The 19,692-nt window shown below is 41.0% G+C and overlaps 1 protein-coding gene across 1 annotated transcript in view; it reads right to left on the reverse strand.

The window, feature by feature from the left end:
• Positions 1 to 19,692, reverse strand: part of LOC139448754 (zinc finger protein 11-like) — a 32,584-nt gene that overhangs the window by 12,860 nt on the left and 32 nt on the right. The window contains exons 2-9 of the mRNA XM_071230291.1: positions 18,677 to 18,937; positions 18,326 to 18,358; positions 12,009 to 12,167; positions 11,558 to 11,791; positions 6,084 to 6,277; positions 4,927 to 5,053; positions 4,368 to 4,577; positions 9 to 293 (exon numbers count right to left, since the gene is read on the reverse strand). Coding sequence (XP_071086392.1) covers positions 9 to 293; positions 4,368 to 4,577; positions 4,927 to 5,053; positions 6,084 to 6,277; positions 11,558 to 11,791; positions 12,009 to 12,167; positions 18,326 to 18,358; positions 18,677 to 18,937 — 1,503 coding nt within the window. The remainder of the gene's footprint in view (positions 1 to 8; positions 294 to 4,367; positions 4,578 to 4,926; positions 5,054 to 6,083; positions 6,278 to 11,557; positions 11,792 to 12,008; positions 12,168 to 18,325; positions 18,359 to 18,676; positions 18,938 to 19,692) is intronic.

The raw sequence follows: 19,692 nt of genomic DNA on the forward strand, positions 1-19,692 counted from the left end.
CTTCCCACAAACACACGAGTGAGTTCGACCCTCGTGATTTGCATCCTTATGGTTCTTCAGAGCTCCGAGATCTGCGAAAGCTTTGCCACACTCCACACAGGGAAAGGGCTTCCTTGTTCCCGTGCCCTGACCACTGAAGTCCTGTGTGCAAGTACTAGGAGCAAAGGAGAACCCAGCTGCCGCCAAATCAGCACAAATGTCAACACTACTTATCCCCTGGTTTTGCCTTCTCCCATCATGCAATTGTCCACCTATCAACCTTGCAGCCATTGGCTGGTTTGACTGGTCAAAACCTGCAAATAACAAAAAAGTCAAGGCTATTCTTCTCTCATTTCAGGGTTTTATTCACCAAATTTAACAATTCAGTATTGATTCTTTTTCCATGATATTATCAAATCATCTCAAGGACATGAAATACATAACAAGTACAGAAATCTTCAAAAGAGTTACCTCGATAAGAAATAGCTGATTGTAATATAGAGTATCAAATCGAAGTACAAGGGGTATCAAATACATATTTCCCTTTCTGACAAACAGTAATATCAGAGGAAATATCGGTGAGTGAGTGAGTGAGGGAGTGAGTTGGGTTTAAAGCCACTTTGAACAGTATTCCCGTATGGTAATTGTGTGTCACCTTCACGTGGGGGGAAATAGGAAATATGAAGATGCTGGCTATACACACATTGACTATACATCATATACACACATTGAATAAACACCATGACAAGCATGTGATGTGTATATCATGTGTGTGTTATGTGTACAGCATATGTGTGTTGTGTTTTGTTTGTTGTTTAACGCTGCCCTCAGCAATAGTCTAGCTATATCACGGTGGTCTGTTAATAATCGAGTCTGGACCAGACAATCCAGTGATTGACATCATGAGCATCGATCCGCACAAATTGGGTTTCAATGAACAAAGTCAGTGAGCCTGACCACCCGATCTAGTTAGTCACTGTGAACACTGTGTCACTGTGATATCCATCTTAAGTGTACAGCATGATATCCATGTGTGTACAGAATGATATCCATTTTATGTGGACAGAATGATATCCATGTTATGTGGACAGAATGATATCCATGTTATGTGTACAGAATGATATCCATGTTATGAGTACAGAATGATATCCATGTTATGTGTACAGAATGATATCCATGTTATGTGTACAGCATGATATCCATGTTATGTGTACAGAATGATATCCGTGTTATGTACAGAATGACATCCTTGGTATGTGGACAGAATGATATCCATGTTATGTACAGAATGATATCCATGTTATGTGTACAGCATGATATCCATGTTATGTACAGAATGATATCCATGTTATGTGTACAGAATGATATCCATGTTATGTGTACAGAATGATATCCATGTTATGTACAGAATGATATCCATGTTATGTGTACAGAATGATATCCATGTTATGTACAGAATGATATCCATGTTATGTGTACAGAATGATATCCATGTTATGTGTACAGAATGATATCCATGTTATGTACAGAATGATATCAATGTTATGTACAGAATGATATCCATGTTATGTGTACAGAATGATATCCATGTTGTGTACAGAATGATATCCATGTTATGTACATCATTATATCCATGTTATGTGTACAGCATGATATCCATGTTATGTGTACAGAATGATATCCATGTTATGTACAGAATGATATCCTTGTTACAGAATGCTGTATGCTAGGCTGTACACATTTCTTTCAACAGATTGGAGAACAGGGATCCGTAGCTTTAGGAGAACAATATTTTCTGACACTTTGCAGTTGAAGAAAACAGGAAATATTGAGCAAAAAACTTTTATGTATTATGAAAACTTCCAGGAAATATGTACAAAATCAAAACCAAAATTACTCAAACATCATGTGAGCTACAATTTTAAGCCACATCATCTTATTCTAAAATAAAAGATTGGAGGGACATTTAAAGGACGTAGATATTTGCCACTTGAGTGGTTATTAAATCAGCCTTAAATCAATATAATCTCAAGAACTGGATAAATTTACCATGGCCCATCCAATAACTAGCCCTAAAAATGTTGTCATCATTGATGCAGTAATTCTTCACAATTACAACACCGCGATTGCACTGGAGCATCAGACAGTCATGATTATACATTTATCAGCATCAGAGCTCCAGATAAGCTGCGTATCTGCATAAAATACGCATCAGAAATACGCAGTAAAATATAATCCAAGCGTATCCAATACGCAACGAACATTACAGATAAGCTACAAAAATAAAACTTGTGCGTATCATCAAAATATTGTGAAGTAACCCTGCGTATTCGATTAGCAAATCAGAAACTTACTTTGAAGTCATAAACGGGCATTCCATCAACCTTGCCAAACTCCACGATGACAGTTACATCACTTTCTTGTGGAAGAATCGAGGTATTTTTTAGTCCCATAAAGCTCTCGAACCCACACGACACCAGTTTGCAGGGACTAGATGAAAAGTGTTTTTAAATATTTAACTTAAATACCCACATGTGTAAAGACTTGTGGGTAACAGAAATACCCAGATAGAATTACTGATACCCAATGATTTTAAAATGCATGGGTAAAATACCCACAACACCAAAAGCTTATCTGGAGCTCTGCAGCATGATGTCACACAAGATGATCAACTGAAGCATACATCATCACAGCCAAAGATAAGTCATCTCCAAACTACACATTGTATCCAGCAAACACAAGTGAATGAGTGAGTGAGTATGGTTTTACGCCGCTTTTAACAATATTCCAGCAATATCACGGTGGGGGACACCAGAAATGGGCTTCACACATTGTAACCATGTAGGGAATCAAACCCGGGTCTTCGTCGTGACGAGCGAACGCTTTAACCACTAGGCTACCCGACTGCCCCGAAGCAAACACAAAATGTCCGTGGGAGACGAGTCCAGTGGCCAGTAGTCATCAACAGATCTCAAAGTTTTAACACCTATATCACTGATTTCATGTCTCATGCCATCTGAGGTCAGTCTCTAAACTAAATTTGGTCCAAATCCATTCCTACTTTTTGAAGTAACTGAGCACCAATTCATTTGACCTGAGAAGAAATGTCCCCAAAAACTTTTCGTCCAAATCTAGTAATTGTCGCTTGGGGTGATCCAAATAAAGTAATGTCTTGTCATAAAGTTTTCTAAAAACAAACCAACAAGAGCCAATACATCAAAAGTCCTTTTTACTGTCTGTCAATGCCTGAAAATATGGCAGAGCACCCTCACACATCTTAATATGGAAACCTTGGACAAATGTTGTGATGCAGCATTGAACTGTTCTTGCAATACCACAATGCCACTTTTTGGCTGAGCATAATGTCCACTTCCAGAAAAAAGTAAGAGAAATACCCATTCATTTAGGAGCATACAAAGCTGACCAGTGCACTGCATGCAACCCAATGATGGGGATTCAACTTGGCCTTGATTGATCGGCGTTACTTAAATGTTGACAGATGACAAAGTAGACACAATTTACTTGGCCTTGATTGATAGGCGTTACTTAAATGTTGACAGATGACAAAGTAGACACAATTTATGGATAACAGCATCTTTAATACTGAGTGAGTGAGTATGGTTTTACATCACTTTAAGCAATATTCCAGCAATATCACGGCGGGGGACACCAGAAATGGGCTTCACACATTGTACCCATGTTGGGAATCAAACCCAGGTCATTGGCATGACGAGCAAACGCTTTAACCACTAGGCTACCCGACCGCCCCTCTTTACTACTGTAAAGTACATGTTTCAGTATGGATCCTTAGAGGATCTATACCGAAACGCCACCTTTACAGTATTGTTGTTATCCATAAAGTGTGTCTACTTTGACATTTATGCCGTATTTCCATCATGAACCGACCCGTGAAGATTCCGGGGTAGAATAAGTCTTCAGCAACCCATACTTGCCATAAAAGGCGACTATGCTTGTCGTAAAAGGCGACTAACAGGATCGGGTGGTCAGACTCGCTGACTTGGTTCATACATGTCATCGATTCCAATTGTGTGGATCGATGCTCATATTAATCACTGGATTGTCTGGTCTTGACTTGATTATTTACAGACCGCAGTCATATAGCTGGAATATTGCTGAGTGCGGCGTAAAACAACAAACTAACCCATCCATCATGAACCAGAAATTTTCCAAGTTCCAAGACTTCAGCCAAAGTCCACAGTGGACATGACAGATTCTCCTCCCAATTCTGGACATGTGTTATTCTCTCCCCCAGGAGGACGAAGGATGTCAGGATGCAGAGGAACCTTCAGGATTCATTCCTGCTGCACACATCTTATTTTGTCTGAGATGTTTATGCAAGCTTGATCGGTATTTGTAAACCTTCCCACAGACACAGGCGAAGCTGAGCTGCTGGTGGATGGCTTCGACGTGGAATGTTCTGGCTCTGTAAGTCATGAACATCCTGTCGCAGTGGGGGCATGGAAAGGATGGTTGCAAGTCACCCCCACCTCCACCAGCAAACTCTGCAGCATGAGAGAACTGGCCACGATACATGCTTTTCATGAGCATGCCACCAGCAACACCAGAACCATGAAAACCTGAAAGTAACAAAAATTCCTTCTGTACACTGATCCTTGACAATTCACAAAGAACAATATCCATACCAATGACTCTATTAACGTCACACATCAGTATATCCAATCCATCAAGAATTCACTCCAGATATTCAGAGAGAGCAAACAGAGGTATATTCTCCTTCAATCCTAATATTGAACATAGTGTTGAGGAGGATCTGTGCTTCCTGTCGCAGCAGCACAAGAAAAACTTTGTCTTAGGTGCTGCTGTAGCCCTGTTCGATATTTGTAAACCTTGCCACATACACATGAGAAGCTCCTGTGTTCATGGATAGCCTCAATGTGGTACATCCTCGACCTGGAACTGACAAACACTCTATCACAGTGGGGACAAGGATGGGAGCCTTGGCCACCAGTTGAACCTTCTGCAGGTCTGTCAACAGCAGCACTGAGGAACACACCAGAATTGGGGATAGCTGCCGGCAGAAAACTGCCATAACCTGAAAGAAACAAAAATGCTTGTTCTAGAAAGTGTCCATTTTGATGTTTGCATTTGCCACTCTAAAAATCCTCATTGCCTTCCATCTTAAAAGAAAAACAACCTCTGAACAAAGCCAAGTATATATAATCTCTTTATTCCCTTTTTCTATCATTCTATCTGGAAAAGAAACTATTGCAATAAAGACAAAGCATACTTGGGTGTCCAGATCCTTGACAATTAATTGACTAAGAGTAAGTGAGTATGGTTTTACGCCGCTTTTAGCAACGCTCCAGCAATATCACGGCAGGGGACACCATAAATGGGCTTCACACATTGTACACATCGGGAATGGAACTCGGGTTTTCGGCGTGACGAGTGAACGCTTTAACCACTAGGCTACCCGACCGCCCCTATTTGACTGAGAACACATCAAAACCATGTCTCATTAATTTTTCCTTGCCAGTGTGACATCTTCGACAAAGCATGATGTTGATCCACAAGAACCCAATTCACCAAAGGTACATTTACTGTTTTCGACGTAATAAGAGCCCAGGGTGCTCTCAAAATTACAAATAGGGGGCTCTTATTAGAATATAATTTTAGTGAGAAAAAAACGGAGTTGAAAGATTGTAAATTTCGTAGTTTATGCTGACAGCCTGAGATGATACAAAAGAAAAGCCTGTGCGTATTATACACGACTAAATAAATCTTGTGCACATTGATCAATCGGAAGGGGTGCTAATTGGGATGGTTCACTTGCCAATAGGCTAGCAAATATCGCTGTGGACTCTTATTAGAGCGGGGCGCCTATTACATCGAATACAGTATACCAATGTCTCTATCATAACAACCAAGGGTGTTGCAATCCATTAGCTCAATCCTGTGAATCATTCATTATTCACACAAATATCAGACGCGTTCAACCTTCTGTACAATTATTGAAAGGACTCTTGTGGAGTGCCAGAGCTCCCCATTGCAGCAACACAAGAAAAACTCTGCCTCAGATGTGTCTGTAGCCCTGTTCGATATTTGTAAACCTTGCCACATACACAAGAGAAGCTCCTGTGTTCATGGATAGCCTCAATGTGGTACATCCTCGACCTGGAACTGACAAACACTCTATCACAGTGGGGACAAGGATGGGAGCCTTGGCCACCAGTTGAACCTTCTGCAGGTCTGTCAACAGCAGCACTGAGGAACACACCAGAATTGGGGATAGCTGCCGGCAGAAAACTGCCATAACCTGAAAGAAACAAAAATGCTTGTTCTAGAAATATATTTGTGTAACAAATATTTAACAAGCCGTCCTGATGATCACAAGACATTCATTCATCCATAAGCACTGGAGTTCATGTGCAGAAATGAAAACTGAAGGCAGTGACATCACAACAAGTTTGGAGGTGTGTTCTCCGTTAGGAACACCGAACAGGACTTCTGATGGCGAATTAAGCCTGGTCGGTAAGCATAAGCCTTTCCACAAATACACGAGTTTCTGACTTTGTCATGGATTGCTGCCTTATGATTGTATCGGGCACCATAGTTGGTGAAAACTTTGTCACATTCTGAACAAGGGAAAGACTGACTTTCGTGCACAGTTAAGTTCACATCCTTAGAAGGATTTGTGAAAGCAGAAGAAAGCCCATGTAAGGATGTCCTCATTCCTTGATAAGGATCTGTAAATGGGCCATCTCCAAAGGATCTCCCATAACCATGAAAATCTGAAAGTAATAAAAACCAAGTCTAAAACATTTTGGTTGATCATTTAGAACTAGTGGGTAATAGTGGGGCACCTTAAACAGATGGATAACTTCTACAAATAACAGCGATAAAAGCTCATTCAATAATCATAAGCAATCCCTGCTGTGCATAGTCCATTATGCAATACTGACGATACAAAAAGAATGTGTTAATGAATCACTATAAAAAAACATTAACACGAACACACTGAATATACTAGTGACACGTCACTGTATAAAAACCAAACACAAAATCGTAATAATAAACATGAACCAAATAACCATAATGTTTCTAAATCTCCAAGAATGAATGCACTATTATAGAACATTGTTGTTATACACAACAGTTGAATTGACTGCACAAAGTTTCAACTCTTGACCCTTCTTAACCTTCTGAGGACAATCATTTCTAATGCCAATAATTCCTAATGCCATACAATTTTCCAATTGTTTCACTAAAATCACAGTGAAATCCCAATGATTTGAACAAAATCGACGTAACTACCAAATGTTATGACATTCTGAAATTTAACGGCTGAGAAATGGCCATAAGATTTCAGGTCAAAGCAAGATGAAATATTAAAATACATTGATCCAGTGGTTTCCAAGATGATGTTTACAGTGACAGGGTATTCATTTCCAGACAATTTACGAGCATGGTCAAAGTGCAAAGGTCAAAGGTCAAAGTGCAAAGGTCAAAGTGCAAAGGTCAAAGGTCAAAGAGCAATTAAAGGTCAAAATCTAAGATACCGCGAAATACGGAAGATGTGTAGTCCAGATACCAGCTACACATGTACCAAATGTCAGGATATTCCAAACAAAACGGTTGAGCAAACACCATACGAAGTTACAGCTTTCAGTATGGTCGATGTGTGAAAGTCAAATCAAGGTCAAAATTTAAAATATCTAAAACAGCTCCAGAGCTTGGCTGCACGTTTTCACCTATATAGCTTGGCTGCAGGTTTTCACCTATATAGCTTGGCTGCAGGTTTATACCTATATAGCTTGGCTGCACGTTTTCACCTATATAGCTTGGCTGCACGTTTTCACCTATATAGCTTGGCTGCACGTTTTCACCGTATATAGCTTGGCTGCACTTTTTCACCTATATAGCTTGGCTGCACGTTTTCACCTATATAGCTTGGCTGCATGTTTTCACCTATATAGCTTGGCCGCATGTTTTCTTGTGTCGGAGTAAGCCTTGTCTGTACAGATAAACCTTGCCACAAACACAAGCGTGTGTGACTTTATTATGCTTGGCAGCAATGTGATGCCATCGCGCGCCATGACTTGAGAAGACTTTATCACAATTATGACACTGGAAGTTGCCAGTATTTCTGTCATGAGTGCTCCCAACATTGAAATGAGCTGAGTCAGCATAACTCTCTTGTGTCAGAAACAGGGAACTACTGTTGTAACCACACGGATCTGAAAGTAACAAAAAGTCTGCTCTGATCTCTCTGGGTGTCATTTTTCAAAAATATTCTAAAGGCATTTTTTACAATTTCAAATATTTTATGAACATTTTTTTTAAATTTTAAAGCAATCTACGATAATATAGAATGATGACTGACATTTTTAGATAAGTGATTAGTTTCAATGATAAAGCAGAGGCAATCACGATATATATTTTTAAAGTGAGTTTGAAACCTGCATAATTTGTCTTTGTCCAAGTCTGATGTATTTGTATGTCAATATGTCAAGTGTATGTCAGATGTGAAACTCAGTGTGCATTGATTGTAAGCTACTGCAGAAGGTGAGAACACATGTAGTTATGCAGATGAAAAACAATCCATCTGAGATAAGAACTCCACATTCTATCCAAAAAATCATCCATCTGTCTTTGAGGGGATTCTGTCAAAAAATGTCCAAAGAGTGAGTGAGTATGGTCTTACACAGCTTTGACAAATATTCCAGCAGTATCATGGCAGCGGACACCAGAATGGGCTTCACGCGTTCTACACATGTGGGGAATCGAACCCAGTTCTAGGGCGTGATAAGCGAACACCTTAACCACTAGGCTAACCCACTGTCCCATATGTCCAAAGAACCAACGCCTGCCAACACAGCCAACAACAATACTGAGCAAGCCTGGTCATAATGTGTGACCTGATTAGGTAGTGGTGCATCCTGACAGTATAGAATGTTGATCATACTATCAAACACTTGTTTGCTCAGCCAAGAATTGATTATGTACACACAAATAGACCGCAGCAAAAATGTCTCAAGAGGAACCACAATGAGGTTTGTTTGAAGATGTGTAGGCATTCCTAGGCATATAATCAGATACATCATGATTTGCAGCATGCAACTCAATTGCGCATTTCCAAGGGATTATCTAACTGCCCTACAGACACATTCAAAACTAGGGCTGGGACGAGTCCAAATTTACTATCTGGGTACCCTCCACCCTATTACCAGACCCAACCCGGGTACCACTGTAGATATTCAGAGATAGGTACAAACTGTCCAATTTGGAAAAGTTTGACCTTAGCCCTGGCAAAATGTATTTAGATACACATGTAAATCGATCTGGTCATGCATACACTGTTTACTGCATGAAGTTTTATCTTTATTCAGATATACAAAAGTCAGAAGGAATGGGTGCATTGTCAGAAAGAAAAGTGACTTATAGTGTACCCATAGAGTCTTAAATAGTTTTTGTCATTAAACAATATGTCGCGTGACTAACCACGAGTCCGGGGAGTGCTATGGGTACCCGAGTCCTACTTTGGACCCACCCGACCGGAGAACCCAAGTTACCCGTCCCAGCCTTAACCAAAACCATAGTGTCGAAGTTGAAGGGACCTACGTAAATAATTAGAGTTATCCGAAGTTTGACACCACCAAAAATGAATAAAGAAGGAATACGCCGGGACCAAGCTTTTACTTTGAGTGAGTGAGTGAGTGAGTATGGTTTTACGCCGCTTTTAGCAATATTCCAGCAATATCACGGCGGGGGACACAAGAAATGGGCTTCACACATTGTGCCCATGTCAGGAATCGAACCCGGGTCTTCGGCGTGACGAGCAAACGCTTTAACCACTAGGCTACCTGACCGCCCCCTTTTACTTTGAGACACGAGTAAGTTCAAATTCAAAGTTCGACACAATGGTGTTTGACAGTAATTTCTAAGAGCTGTGTTGACAATCTGTTGATGTCAAGGTTGGTTGGTTGGTTTGTTGTTTTACGCCGCACTCAGCAATATTCCAGCTATATGATGGCAGTCTGTAAATAATCCAGTCTGGAGCAGACAATCCAGTCATTAATATCATGAGCATCGATCCACGCAATTGGGATCGATGACATGCATCAACCAAGTCAGCGAGTCTGACCACCCGATCCCGTTAGTCGCCTTTTACGACAAGCATAGTTGCCATTTACGGCAAGCATGGGTTTGATGTCAAGTGTGTGCTGCTAATTCAACAAGCCTGGACGTCAATAAGTTGATGACTTCAACAATGTTAATCAAGAACATTAAACTCATCAAAAAGGAAACACTTTTATTTTAATTGTAAAACAGGTAGTCATTATACAAACATACTAACTAATTAACCAGTAGCTTCAGGTGTCAGGGGAGAACTTTCATTTAGTGCATTGGCACCTTGAAGATAATTGTCATATCCTTTCACAAAAGCTTGGAAATAACAGACCTGATCTCACAGCAAATCATGAAACATTATCACAAATAAATGTTCAAGTCAGAAGCTGACACAATAGCTTCCTTAGCCATGTGAGCTTGAACTTGGAAAGCAAGACTTGGTCTGAAATGTACTCACTGGACACACATGACCTTGTTGCATCACGCACGTAAGAAATCACTATGTTCTCATGATTGGTTGGTGTACGCTGCACTCAGCAATATTCCAGCTATATGACTGCGGTCTGTAAATAATCGAGTCTGGACCAGACAATCCAGTGATTAATATCATGAGCATTGATCTGCGCAATTGGGATCGATGACATGCATCAACCAAGTCAGCGAGCCTGACCACCCCATCCCGTTAGTCGCCTTTTACGACAATATACTAATATACTAATATTGCATCAGATCAATTAATATGCAATTCAAACATTATGGACTGGTAATCTCCGACTGGACCATATTTTTATGATGCTTCAGTCCCTGGGCCTGGGCGCTTAAATATTACTGATTTGGTAGTGATGTCCTTTGGCAATTCTTATATTGCATCAGATCATGTGTATGCACTTCAAACATTACGGATTGGTATTTTCTGTCAATCTCTAATTGGTATAACTGACTAACATTATTTGGTAGTGATCTCTTTAGGCAATTCTAACACGGTTTGTTGGTTGTTTGTTTTTAGTTTTACGCCGCACTCAGCAATATTCCAGCTGTATGACAGCGGTCTTTAAATAATGGAGTCTGGACCAGACTATCCAGTGATTGATATCATTAGCATCGATCCTTGCAATTGGGATACGATGACATGCATCAACCAAGTCAGCGACCCTGACCACCCCATCCTGTTCGACACCTCTAACGACAAGCACGAGTTGCTGAAGACCTATTCTAATCCGTGTCTTCATGGGTTTCAAATACCCGTACTGCATCAGATCATCAAATATGCATTGTAGATTTCAAACAATATGGCTTGGTATTCAAGGGCACTGTCCCACTGGGTAATATTTCCATCAGTCTAGGTACCTTTGCACTTGCCTCTTCATAAATTACTGACTGGTATTAGTGTTTACTGGTAGAGATCTCAAAGGGCAATGTTTCTTATGAGCAGTCAGACCAGTGATATATGTGTACACCTTCCCACAGGCACAGGGGTAGGTGGCTTTGCGATGTTTAGCAGCTATGTGATTCCACCTGGATCCTGGACTGGCAAAGGTTTTGTCGCACTGAGAACAAGGGAAGCCACTTGTGTCTGGCTCAGTGTTACGTGGGGCAACAAACTGCTCAAATGCTCTATTGGACAAAGATGGCGGTAGGCGAGCCTGTTGCATGTACAGGCTTGGTCTGCCTTCAAAGCTGCTGCCATAACCATGAATATCTGAAAGCAAAAAAATATGTTCTCATCCACTTCTGTCTGTTATAGTTTTGTAGGTCCACAGAAAATACAATTGGTTAGGTTTTCTTTGCAGCAATATGAGGGCAGTATCGCTTGTGTCGGGTTAGGCTGGTCAGATAGAGGTACTCCTTGCCACAAAGACAAGAAAACTTGGTATCAGTATGCTTGGAGGCAAAATGGTTCCTTCTAGATCCAATACTAGCGAAGACCTTGTCACAGTGTGAGCAAGGGAAGTTGCTGGACACAGACAACAAAGCTGCATTAGGAAACTGATGCTGATCATTTAAGGCAATCTCTCTCCTATCCTGGACAAAATCCCCTCTTGGACCTGTTGCCACAAGACTGCCATAACCAAATCCTGCAATGAACAAGGAAAGCCTAGTCTGAATGTTTTGTAGACAAGATTATATCGAGCGAGGAATGATCCGTTAGCTTTAAGGGAGCAGTGAACATAAATTTAATCACATAAGGTCTCAGTTTAATATGCTGGAAAAGCAAGAAGTGAGTCAAGTCTATATGTCTACCACTTTGGAGAAACCGATAGCGATGATGGTGCCGCCAAACCAGGGATCATAATCAAGGTAAATCTGGGATTCGAACCCACAATCATATAATACCTGTGCACCCATTGGATGCCACTCTGCAGTGAATTGTGTCCTCAAACAACTGAGCAACCCATATCTGAAACGATTTAAGCTGTAACTTTGTTACTTGTAATGTTTCTATCAGAAAAGAAGAGCACTTAAACTATGACCAAACCGTTACGAACATCTATAAACCATAAACTATTCCCAAGAAATAATATTGCAAAATGAAACACATGATCATGATTTCACTATAACCAAATACCGTATATGACGTAATAAGTGCCTAGGGCGCTCTCAAAATTAGAACTAGGGGGCTGTTATTAGAATATTATTTTGGTGGGAAAAAACAGAGCTGAAAGATGGTAAATTTCGTGGTTTACGCTGACAGCCTGAAATGTTTATATACAACAAATATACGTTTCCAGAATTTAATTGCCCATAATTAAGGGTGCATAAAACACACACGTGTGTATTATACACCAATAAATAAGTCTTGTGTACATTGATCAACCAGAAGGAGTGCTAATTGGGATTAATCACTAGCCAATATATCAGCAAATATCGCCGTCGAATACGATGTCAATTCTGAAGCTCCTTCTTAAGAAATACAAGGTAGAGGTGACTCAGTCACCAAAGGCTACCTTTCCTTGCACCGGACACCAAAACCAAGAGGGGAATGTGTGCAGCATTACAGGTGGTGTGAAATTGGGTGGATTCAGGATCATTAAACTTACATGCGACATGCCTGCAAGTGTGTGTTTGTGTGTGGCTGCTTGTACTGGTCAGGACTAATGAAGGTCTTATAGTGCCACCGCTCCCCCCTGAGATGCCATGCTGCAGCTAAACAAAGATACCCTGCTCACATCCTGAACTGACAGTAGGGTGAAATGGGGTTCAAGATCATTAAACTTGTATGCGACATGCCTGCAAGTGTGTGTGTTTGTGTGTGGCTGCTTGTACTGGTCAGGACTAATGCAGGTCTTATAGTGCCACCGCTCCCCCACGAGATGCCATGCTGCAGCTGAACAAAGATACCCTGCCCACATCCTGGACTGACTCCAAGCCAACCAGTCTTTATCTCCTGCAGCGAAATAACAAAATAACATCCCCGGTGTGATCGAACCACCAGCCTTCCACTCTTCCAACCTGTCTACTTCCAACCTGTCTATCCACAAGACCAGGGAGGTGTGAGTGAGTTTGGTTTAATGCCGTTTTAACAGTATTCCAGTTATATCACAGCGTGTCAGCGGGGAGGAAACGCCAAAGTGATGCAGGTCTCGGAAGTTTACCACTTCGGTGAAACCCACGAGCACGGGTATGGTGCTGACAAACCTAGAAACATAATCGGGGTGCCCAGGATTCGAACCCACAATCATAGGTTTCTGGAGTGCCCAAGAGACGCAACTCTGCACAGTGAATTGCGGCGTCTTAGACGACTGGGCCACCTGTTCCCCTAAACCAAGGAGGAGGACGCAGCATTACAGATCTGAAGTATGTCAGCGTAAGAAATTGGCACTAGTCCTATAGTCCTTGCCAAACTGCCCAATAGTTAAGGTATCATAAGGACTAGTAGAAATTTGCCCTTCTTTAGGGTTTTGCTATATGTTATCATTATAAGGACTAGTGGTCTAAAACTGTTAGTTTCTAACGCTGTATGTATTGATACAAATTTTCTTTTCGAACAGCCTGTATGTGTGTTCCATCTTCAAGTAAAATCAGAACCAGTTCAAACATAAGTCAGTTATCTGTGGCATGCAAATATTGTTTTGTAGACATCGCTGCTGAGATTGCTGTCTGGCACATCCTTCAAATGGTCTGACACTGGAATAAACTGCGTATTCACATGTTCCCCATGGCCATGTTTCTCATTAACAGACTGCTGAAGATTGGAGTTCTCTACAGTTATCTTACACAAGTCAGCAATTCATCTAGCCCTATCGCTGTGGCCAGTGTACAATCAATTCCGAATTTGCATGGCAATGACCCAGATTTACTCAGTTTAACCTTTATAAACGCAAAGATATTGAAGTCCTGAAGAACATGATAAAATTGAAATGTGTGTGTAATGTGGAGGCCAACATCAAGAAATATACGAGCAAAACAAAGATGAGAAATCGAACCTTTATTGCAGGTATTAGTCTTCCTGCTCATCGTGTGTCAACATACAACTTGATTATCAGGGAACAACTGACGCAACAAGACAATGTGGTTCAGTTTCATGTAAAATAAGTACAAAGGGCGTCAAAGAAGAAAAATAACATTTGGTCTGCCATGAGTTTTGTTGGTATGCCTTTACTTGGATCAGATATTATAAGCGTTTGATTCTGCACATTAACAGAAGTCTCAAGCAATCGGAAGTTGTTTAAGTTGTTAAATCTTTAAAGATCACTGTTCGTAGTGAGTGAGGGAGTATGGTTTTGTGCCTCTTTCAGCAATATTACGGCAGGGGACGCCAGAAATAGGCTTTAAACATTGTATTCCCATATGGGGAATCGAACCCAGGTCTTTGGCCCGACCATCCAACGCTTTAACCACTAGGCTACCCGACCTCCCCTTCACTGTTCATTCATCCATGTACTGAGCAAACATTGACCACCAATATATTCAAGGATGGAAATGCATTTCTGTAAAAATAAGTCATTTAACTTGACCACATTTCTTTATTATCTCACCATTCATTAAAATACTAGCTTAGATTGGTTAAGGAGTGGCAATCATTTTCCATGCTGCCCGCTCATGTCGCCGGCTGAGAAATCTGTCAGAAAATGGCTGAATATTTGTTGTCTTACCATGGGAGTGAGTCAGTATGGTTTTACGACACTTTTAGTATTCCAGCAATATCATGGCCGGGGACACCAGAAATGGGCTTCACACATTGTACCCATGTCGGGAATCAAACCCGGGTTTTCGGCATGACGAGTGAACGCTTTAACCACAAGGCTACCCGACCGCCCCTCTTATTCAGTGAAACTTTGGACATATATACCGGGTCTGTATGAATCAAAGTCAGTGAGATAAATGTGTTGTCTACAGATGAACTTGTGTGTGAGCCTATGTACCCAAGGCCATCACACAAGGGGTACCTCACACCATATACCCCTCAAGATCATTTCACAAGTTATCTCATTCTTTGATAACTAATTGAATGCATGTGTTAACTTCACATTTACGACAAAATAAAGACAAAATACCCAATACATAAAAGTAGGAAAATGTTCCTGAAATAAGATCCTCGAAAAACAAAGACTGGATGCAGTGTTCAAAACTAGTACAAAGTCCAGACAGTCTTGGGTTGAACACCAAATGACACATCATCAATGATGAAAATCTTCGGACAACGGCACCTGTCAGGCTGGATAGATTTCATTTGTTGAAACTGCCTCATATCCTAATGTAGGTGGTCATAGGCTATGCTGTAGTTGCAGCTATAAAGGTGGCACATGTCTTCTTGTGTTTAATCAGCCCTTGACAATACATGTAGGTCTTGCCACAAACACAGGCAAACTTAACATTGTTGTGTTTAGCTTGAATGTGATTCCATCTGGCCCCGTAGCCAGAGAACACTTTGCCGCACTGAGGACAAACATAATTTCCTTGGATTTGACCAGTGTTTCTAGAGGGTGTTAGGATGGGAATGGACTGGTCACTCACTTCTTGCAAATATTGCCTAGGTGGAATGATGTTTAGGTTCTCATAACCATGAACACCTGAAAACAACAAAAAACATTTCTGTATTCATGGTTTTAACTTGCTTTAATGATTCGGAAAAATGCTTCCAAAATAATTTGTTTCCCATTGCAAAATAAAACAGAAAAATGGTCCTCCATTATGAAAATGAAATACCGTATTCGACGTTATAAGCGCCCACGGCGATATTTGCTAATATATTGTCTAGTGAACAATCCCAACTAACACCCCTTCCGATTGATCAATGTACACAAGACTTATTCGTGTATAATATGCGTGTTATATGCATCCTTAATTATGGGAAATAAATTTCTGGAAAAATCTATCTGTCGTATATAAACATTTCAGGCTGTCAGCATAAACCACGAAATTTACGATCTTTCAACTCTCTTGTTTTTCACCAAAATAATATTCTTATAAGAGCCCCCTATTTCTAATTTTGAGAGCGCCCAGGGCGCTTATTATGTCGAATACAGTAAATTTTGTGGCTGACGAATGCCACTGTGTGAAGAGACAGTGACAAAAAATGCTGCATTCATATTGCAGTCTCTACTATCAACCACCATGATCCCAAAAAATAAAGTCACGATGTTTCTCAATTTCTCTGGATGCTCACCAGTGAAGGATTTTAAACCGGAAAGCAAAACATCCGTATGCTTTTTTCTGATAAACAGAATAATAAATGACAATCATCTTTTATTTGAGTGAGTGAGTGAGTGAGTGAGTTGGGTTTAACGCTGCTTTTAACAGTAATCCAGTTATATCACAGCGTGTCAGCTTAATGTGGAAGGAAAGCCCGAAGTGATGCAGGTCTTAGACGTTTACCTTTTATTTGAGATGACCTGGAGCATTGGTGCAGTGGTATACAGAAATAGAAGAACTAGACATGAGACGTGTAGTCGTAACGGAGCTTCATCAGGTTTCATCCTTATCGTGCTTATTACCAACCTTACAGTATTCGTATAGAATTTTAGTCATACATTTCAATGCCTATTAAGGCTCTCTCATCGAAATCCAAGGTCATGCAAATTAATAGCACATATTTTCCCTCTCAGTTTGATCCAGCCAACAATTACAAGAACCATATAAAGGAGTGAGTGAGTGAGTTGGGTTTAACGCCACTTTTAACAGTATTCCAGTTATACCGTGGCGTGTCAGCTCAATGTGGGAGGAAAGCCCCAAGCCATATGAAGGAAATAATCCCATTGTTACAAATAGATTTCATAAAAATTGCTTCTTTTGAAGTTTTTGACAGCATGGCTTTGCTAAACTATTACCGTATTCGACGTAATAAGCGCCCCGCTCAAACAAGCGCCCGCGGCGATATTTACTAATCATATTGGGTGGTGAACAATCTCAATTAGCACCCCTTCCGATTGATCAATGTAAGACTCGTGTGTTATATGCATCCTTAATTATTGGCAATTAAATCCTGGAAAAATATATCAATATTTACCAAAATATTATTTTAATAAGAGCCCCCTATTTCTAATTTTGAGAGCGCCCTGGGCGCTTATTACGTCGAATACGGTAACAAGTTTATTTTTAGGTAATTTCCTTGAGATGGGGAGTGGGAAGGAAAACTAAAGCTATTTTAAAGGCACACTAACCATTTTTAAGACAGAATCTCGATTCCATAACTTTTCAAGAGACACCTAAGATTCAAGACCTCTTAAAGCTTGTGTAAAATCTGTTCATTCAGAAGTAGTAGATCCTTCTTGTATTCTCCTACATGCTTCATTGCTTTACTACAGCCCTTCCTTCCATGTTGTCCCCCAAAAGAACAACCTGAGTGAGAGTGAGTGAGTATGGTTTTACGCCGCTTTTAGCACTATTCCAGGAATATCACTGCGGGGAACACCAGAAATGGGCTTCACACATTGTACCCATGTCGGGAATCAAACCCGGGTCCTCAGCGTGAAGAGCGAACGCTTTAACCACTAGGCTACCAGACCAAGTCCATCTGGGACAGCTCAACAAACAAAAGAGATGGCTTGATCCTAGGAAACCGTTGAATATTTGCAATTCTTTTTATGCCTCAGAAGTCCAGTTTTGTAAGCATAAGCCTTGCCACAGGGACATGTATAAGTGAGTTTGTCGTGTATTGCTGCTATGTGGTTAAGCCTGGCCCCAGCACTAGCAAATACTGCTTCACATTCAGAGCACGGGAAGCTCCCGTGGGCTGGGTCGCGATAAGCTTGTGTACTGTGGTATAACCATTCTCCACCAGACTCTCTATTACTTGTGCCATAGGCCTGGGAACTGGGACCAAAACCTGAAAGCAACAAAAAGCCTGCTCTAATGTCCTCCAAACAGCACAAGGTGGATAATGAGTGAGTGAGTATGGTTTTACGCTACTTTTAGCAATATTCCAGCAATATCATGGTGGGGGGGCACCAGAAATGGGCTTCACACATTGTACCCATGTCGGGAATCGAACCCGAGTCTTCAGCGTGACAAGCGAACACTTTAACCACTAGGCTACCCTACTGTCCGGAGAGTGACAGAAGTCAAATTACCACAATGCTCCCTGTGTGTGTAACCAAGCCACATCAACTACACACTTGGCAAGTCTTCTTGTGCCTTATCAAACCCTGCTGGTAACTGTAGACCTTGCCACAAACACACACAAAGGGAACCCTCTCATGCACAGACACATAATGGTTCCTCCGAGCTCCTTGACTAGCAAACACTTTATCACACCCAGGGCAATAGTAGCTTCCCTCTATAGGCTCAGGCAAATGTCTGGTGGTCACATGACCATGGAAAGGATCAGGTGTGGAATAAACGTCAGGATGTCTCTTGTTAACCATATCATAGGGCTGTTGATACTTAAACCCCTTGCCATGAAAATCTGAAATAGCAAAAAGATACTGTTCTAGACCAGTTTGATTTTAATAAAGAAAACAAAAGACTTCTAAATATTAAAGGAATGTGGCAAACAAACCCAAATGATCAATTTGGCTTCTGTTCAGTGACTGTACTTTGTGTCTGATGTTTTGTAATTGTAGAAGGATGTCGGAGACCAACAGAAGGATGCTAGACACCTACAGAAGGTTCCTCGAGACCTACAGAAGGATGCTAGATACAAACAGAAGGTTCCTTGAGACCTACAGAAGGATGCTAGATACATACAGAAGGTTCTTCGAGACATACAGGAAGATGGGAACCCATTGAAAGTTGCTGACAATGGGCATATGCCAGGGATGATTCATGTACAAATCCTCACAAAACCTTGTTGACAAACTTTTCAATACAACAAACTGTTAACAGTAAGCTTCAGTTGACTCCTTGCCCTCGAGTCTAAAGTCACGATCAACACATGCATGCAGCTTTCCCTGCAACATATTTCAACACTGACCCTCCACTGACTCAGTGTCTTCAAACGCAGCATTGTGCACATGTCTTCCGATGCCTCAGCAGACCCTGGCGATACAGATACACCTTTCCACACACACAGGTATAGGTGACTTGATTATGTTTAGCAGCAATGTGATGCCATCGAGCCCCGTAACCTGTAAAGACTTTGTCGCACTCAGGACACGGGTAATTGCCGGTACTTGTGTCCCGAGCTATGCGTGGGGGAGGGCCTGATCCGACGTGCTCAAA

This window comes from Haliotis cracherodii, unplaced genomic scaffold (assembly GCF_022045235.1).
Source record: "Haliotis cracherodii isolate W230 unplaced genomic scaffold, xgHalCrac1.p SCAF_7, whole genome shotgun sequence".
NCBI classification, from domain to species: Eukaryota; Metazoa; Mollusca; class Gastropoda; order Lepetellida; family Haliotidae; genus Haliotis; species Haliotis cracherodii.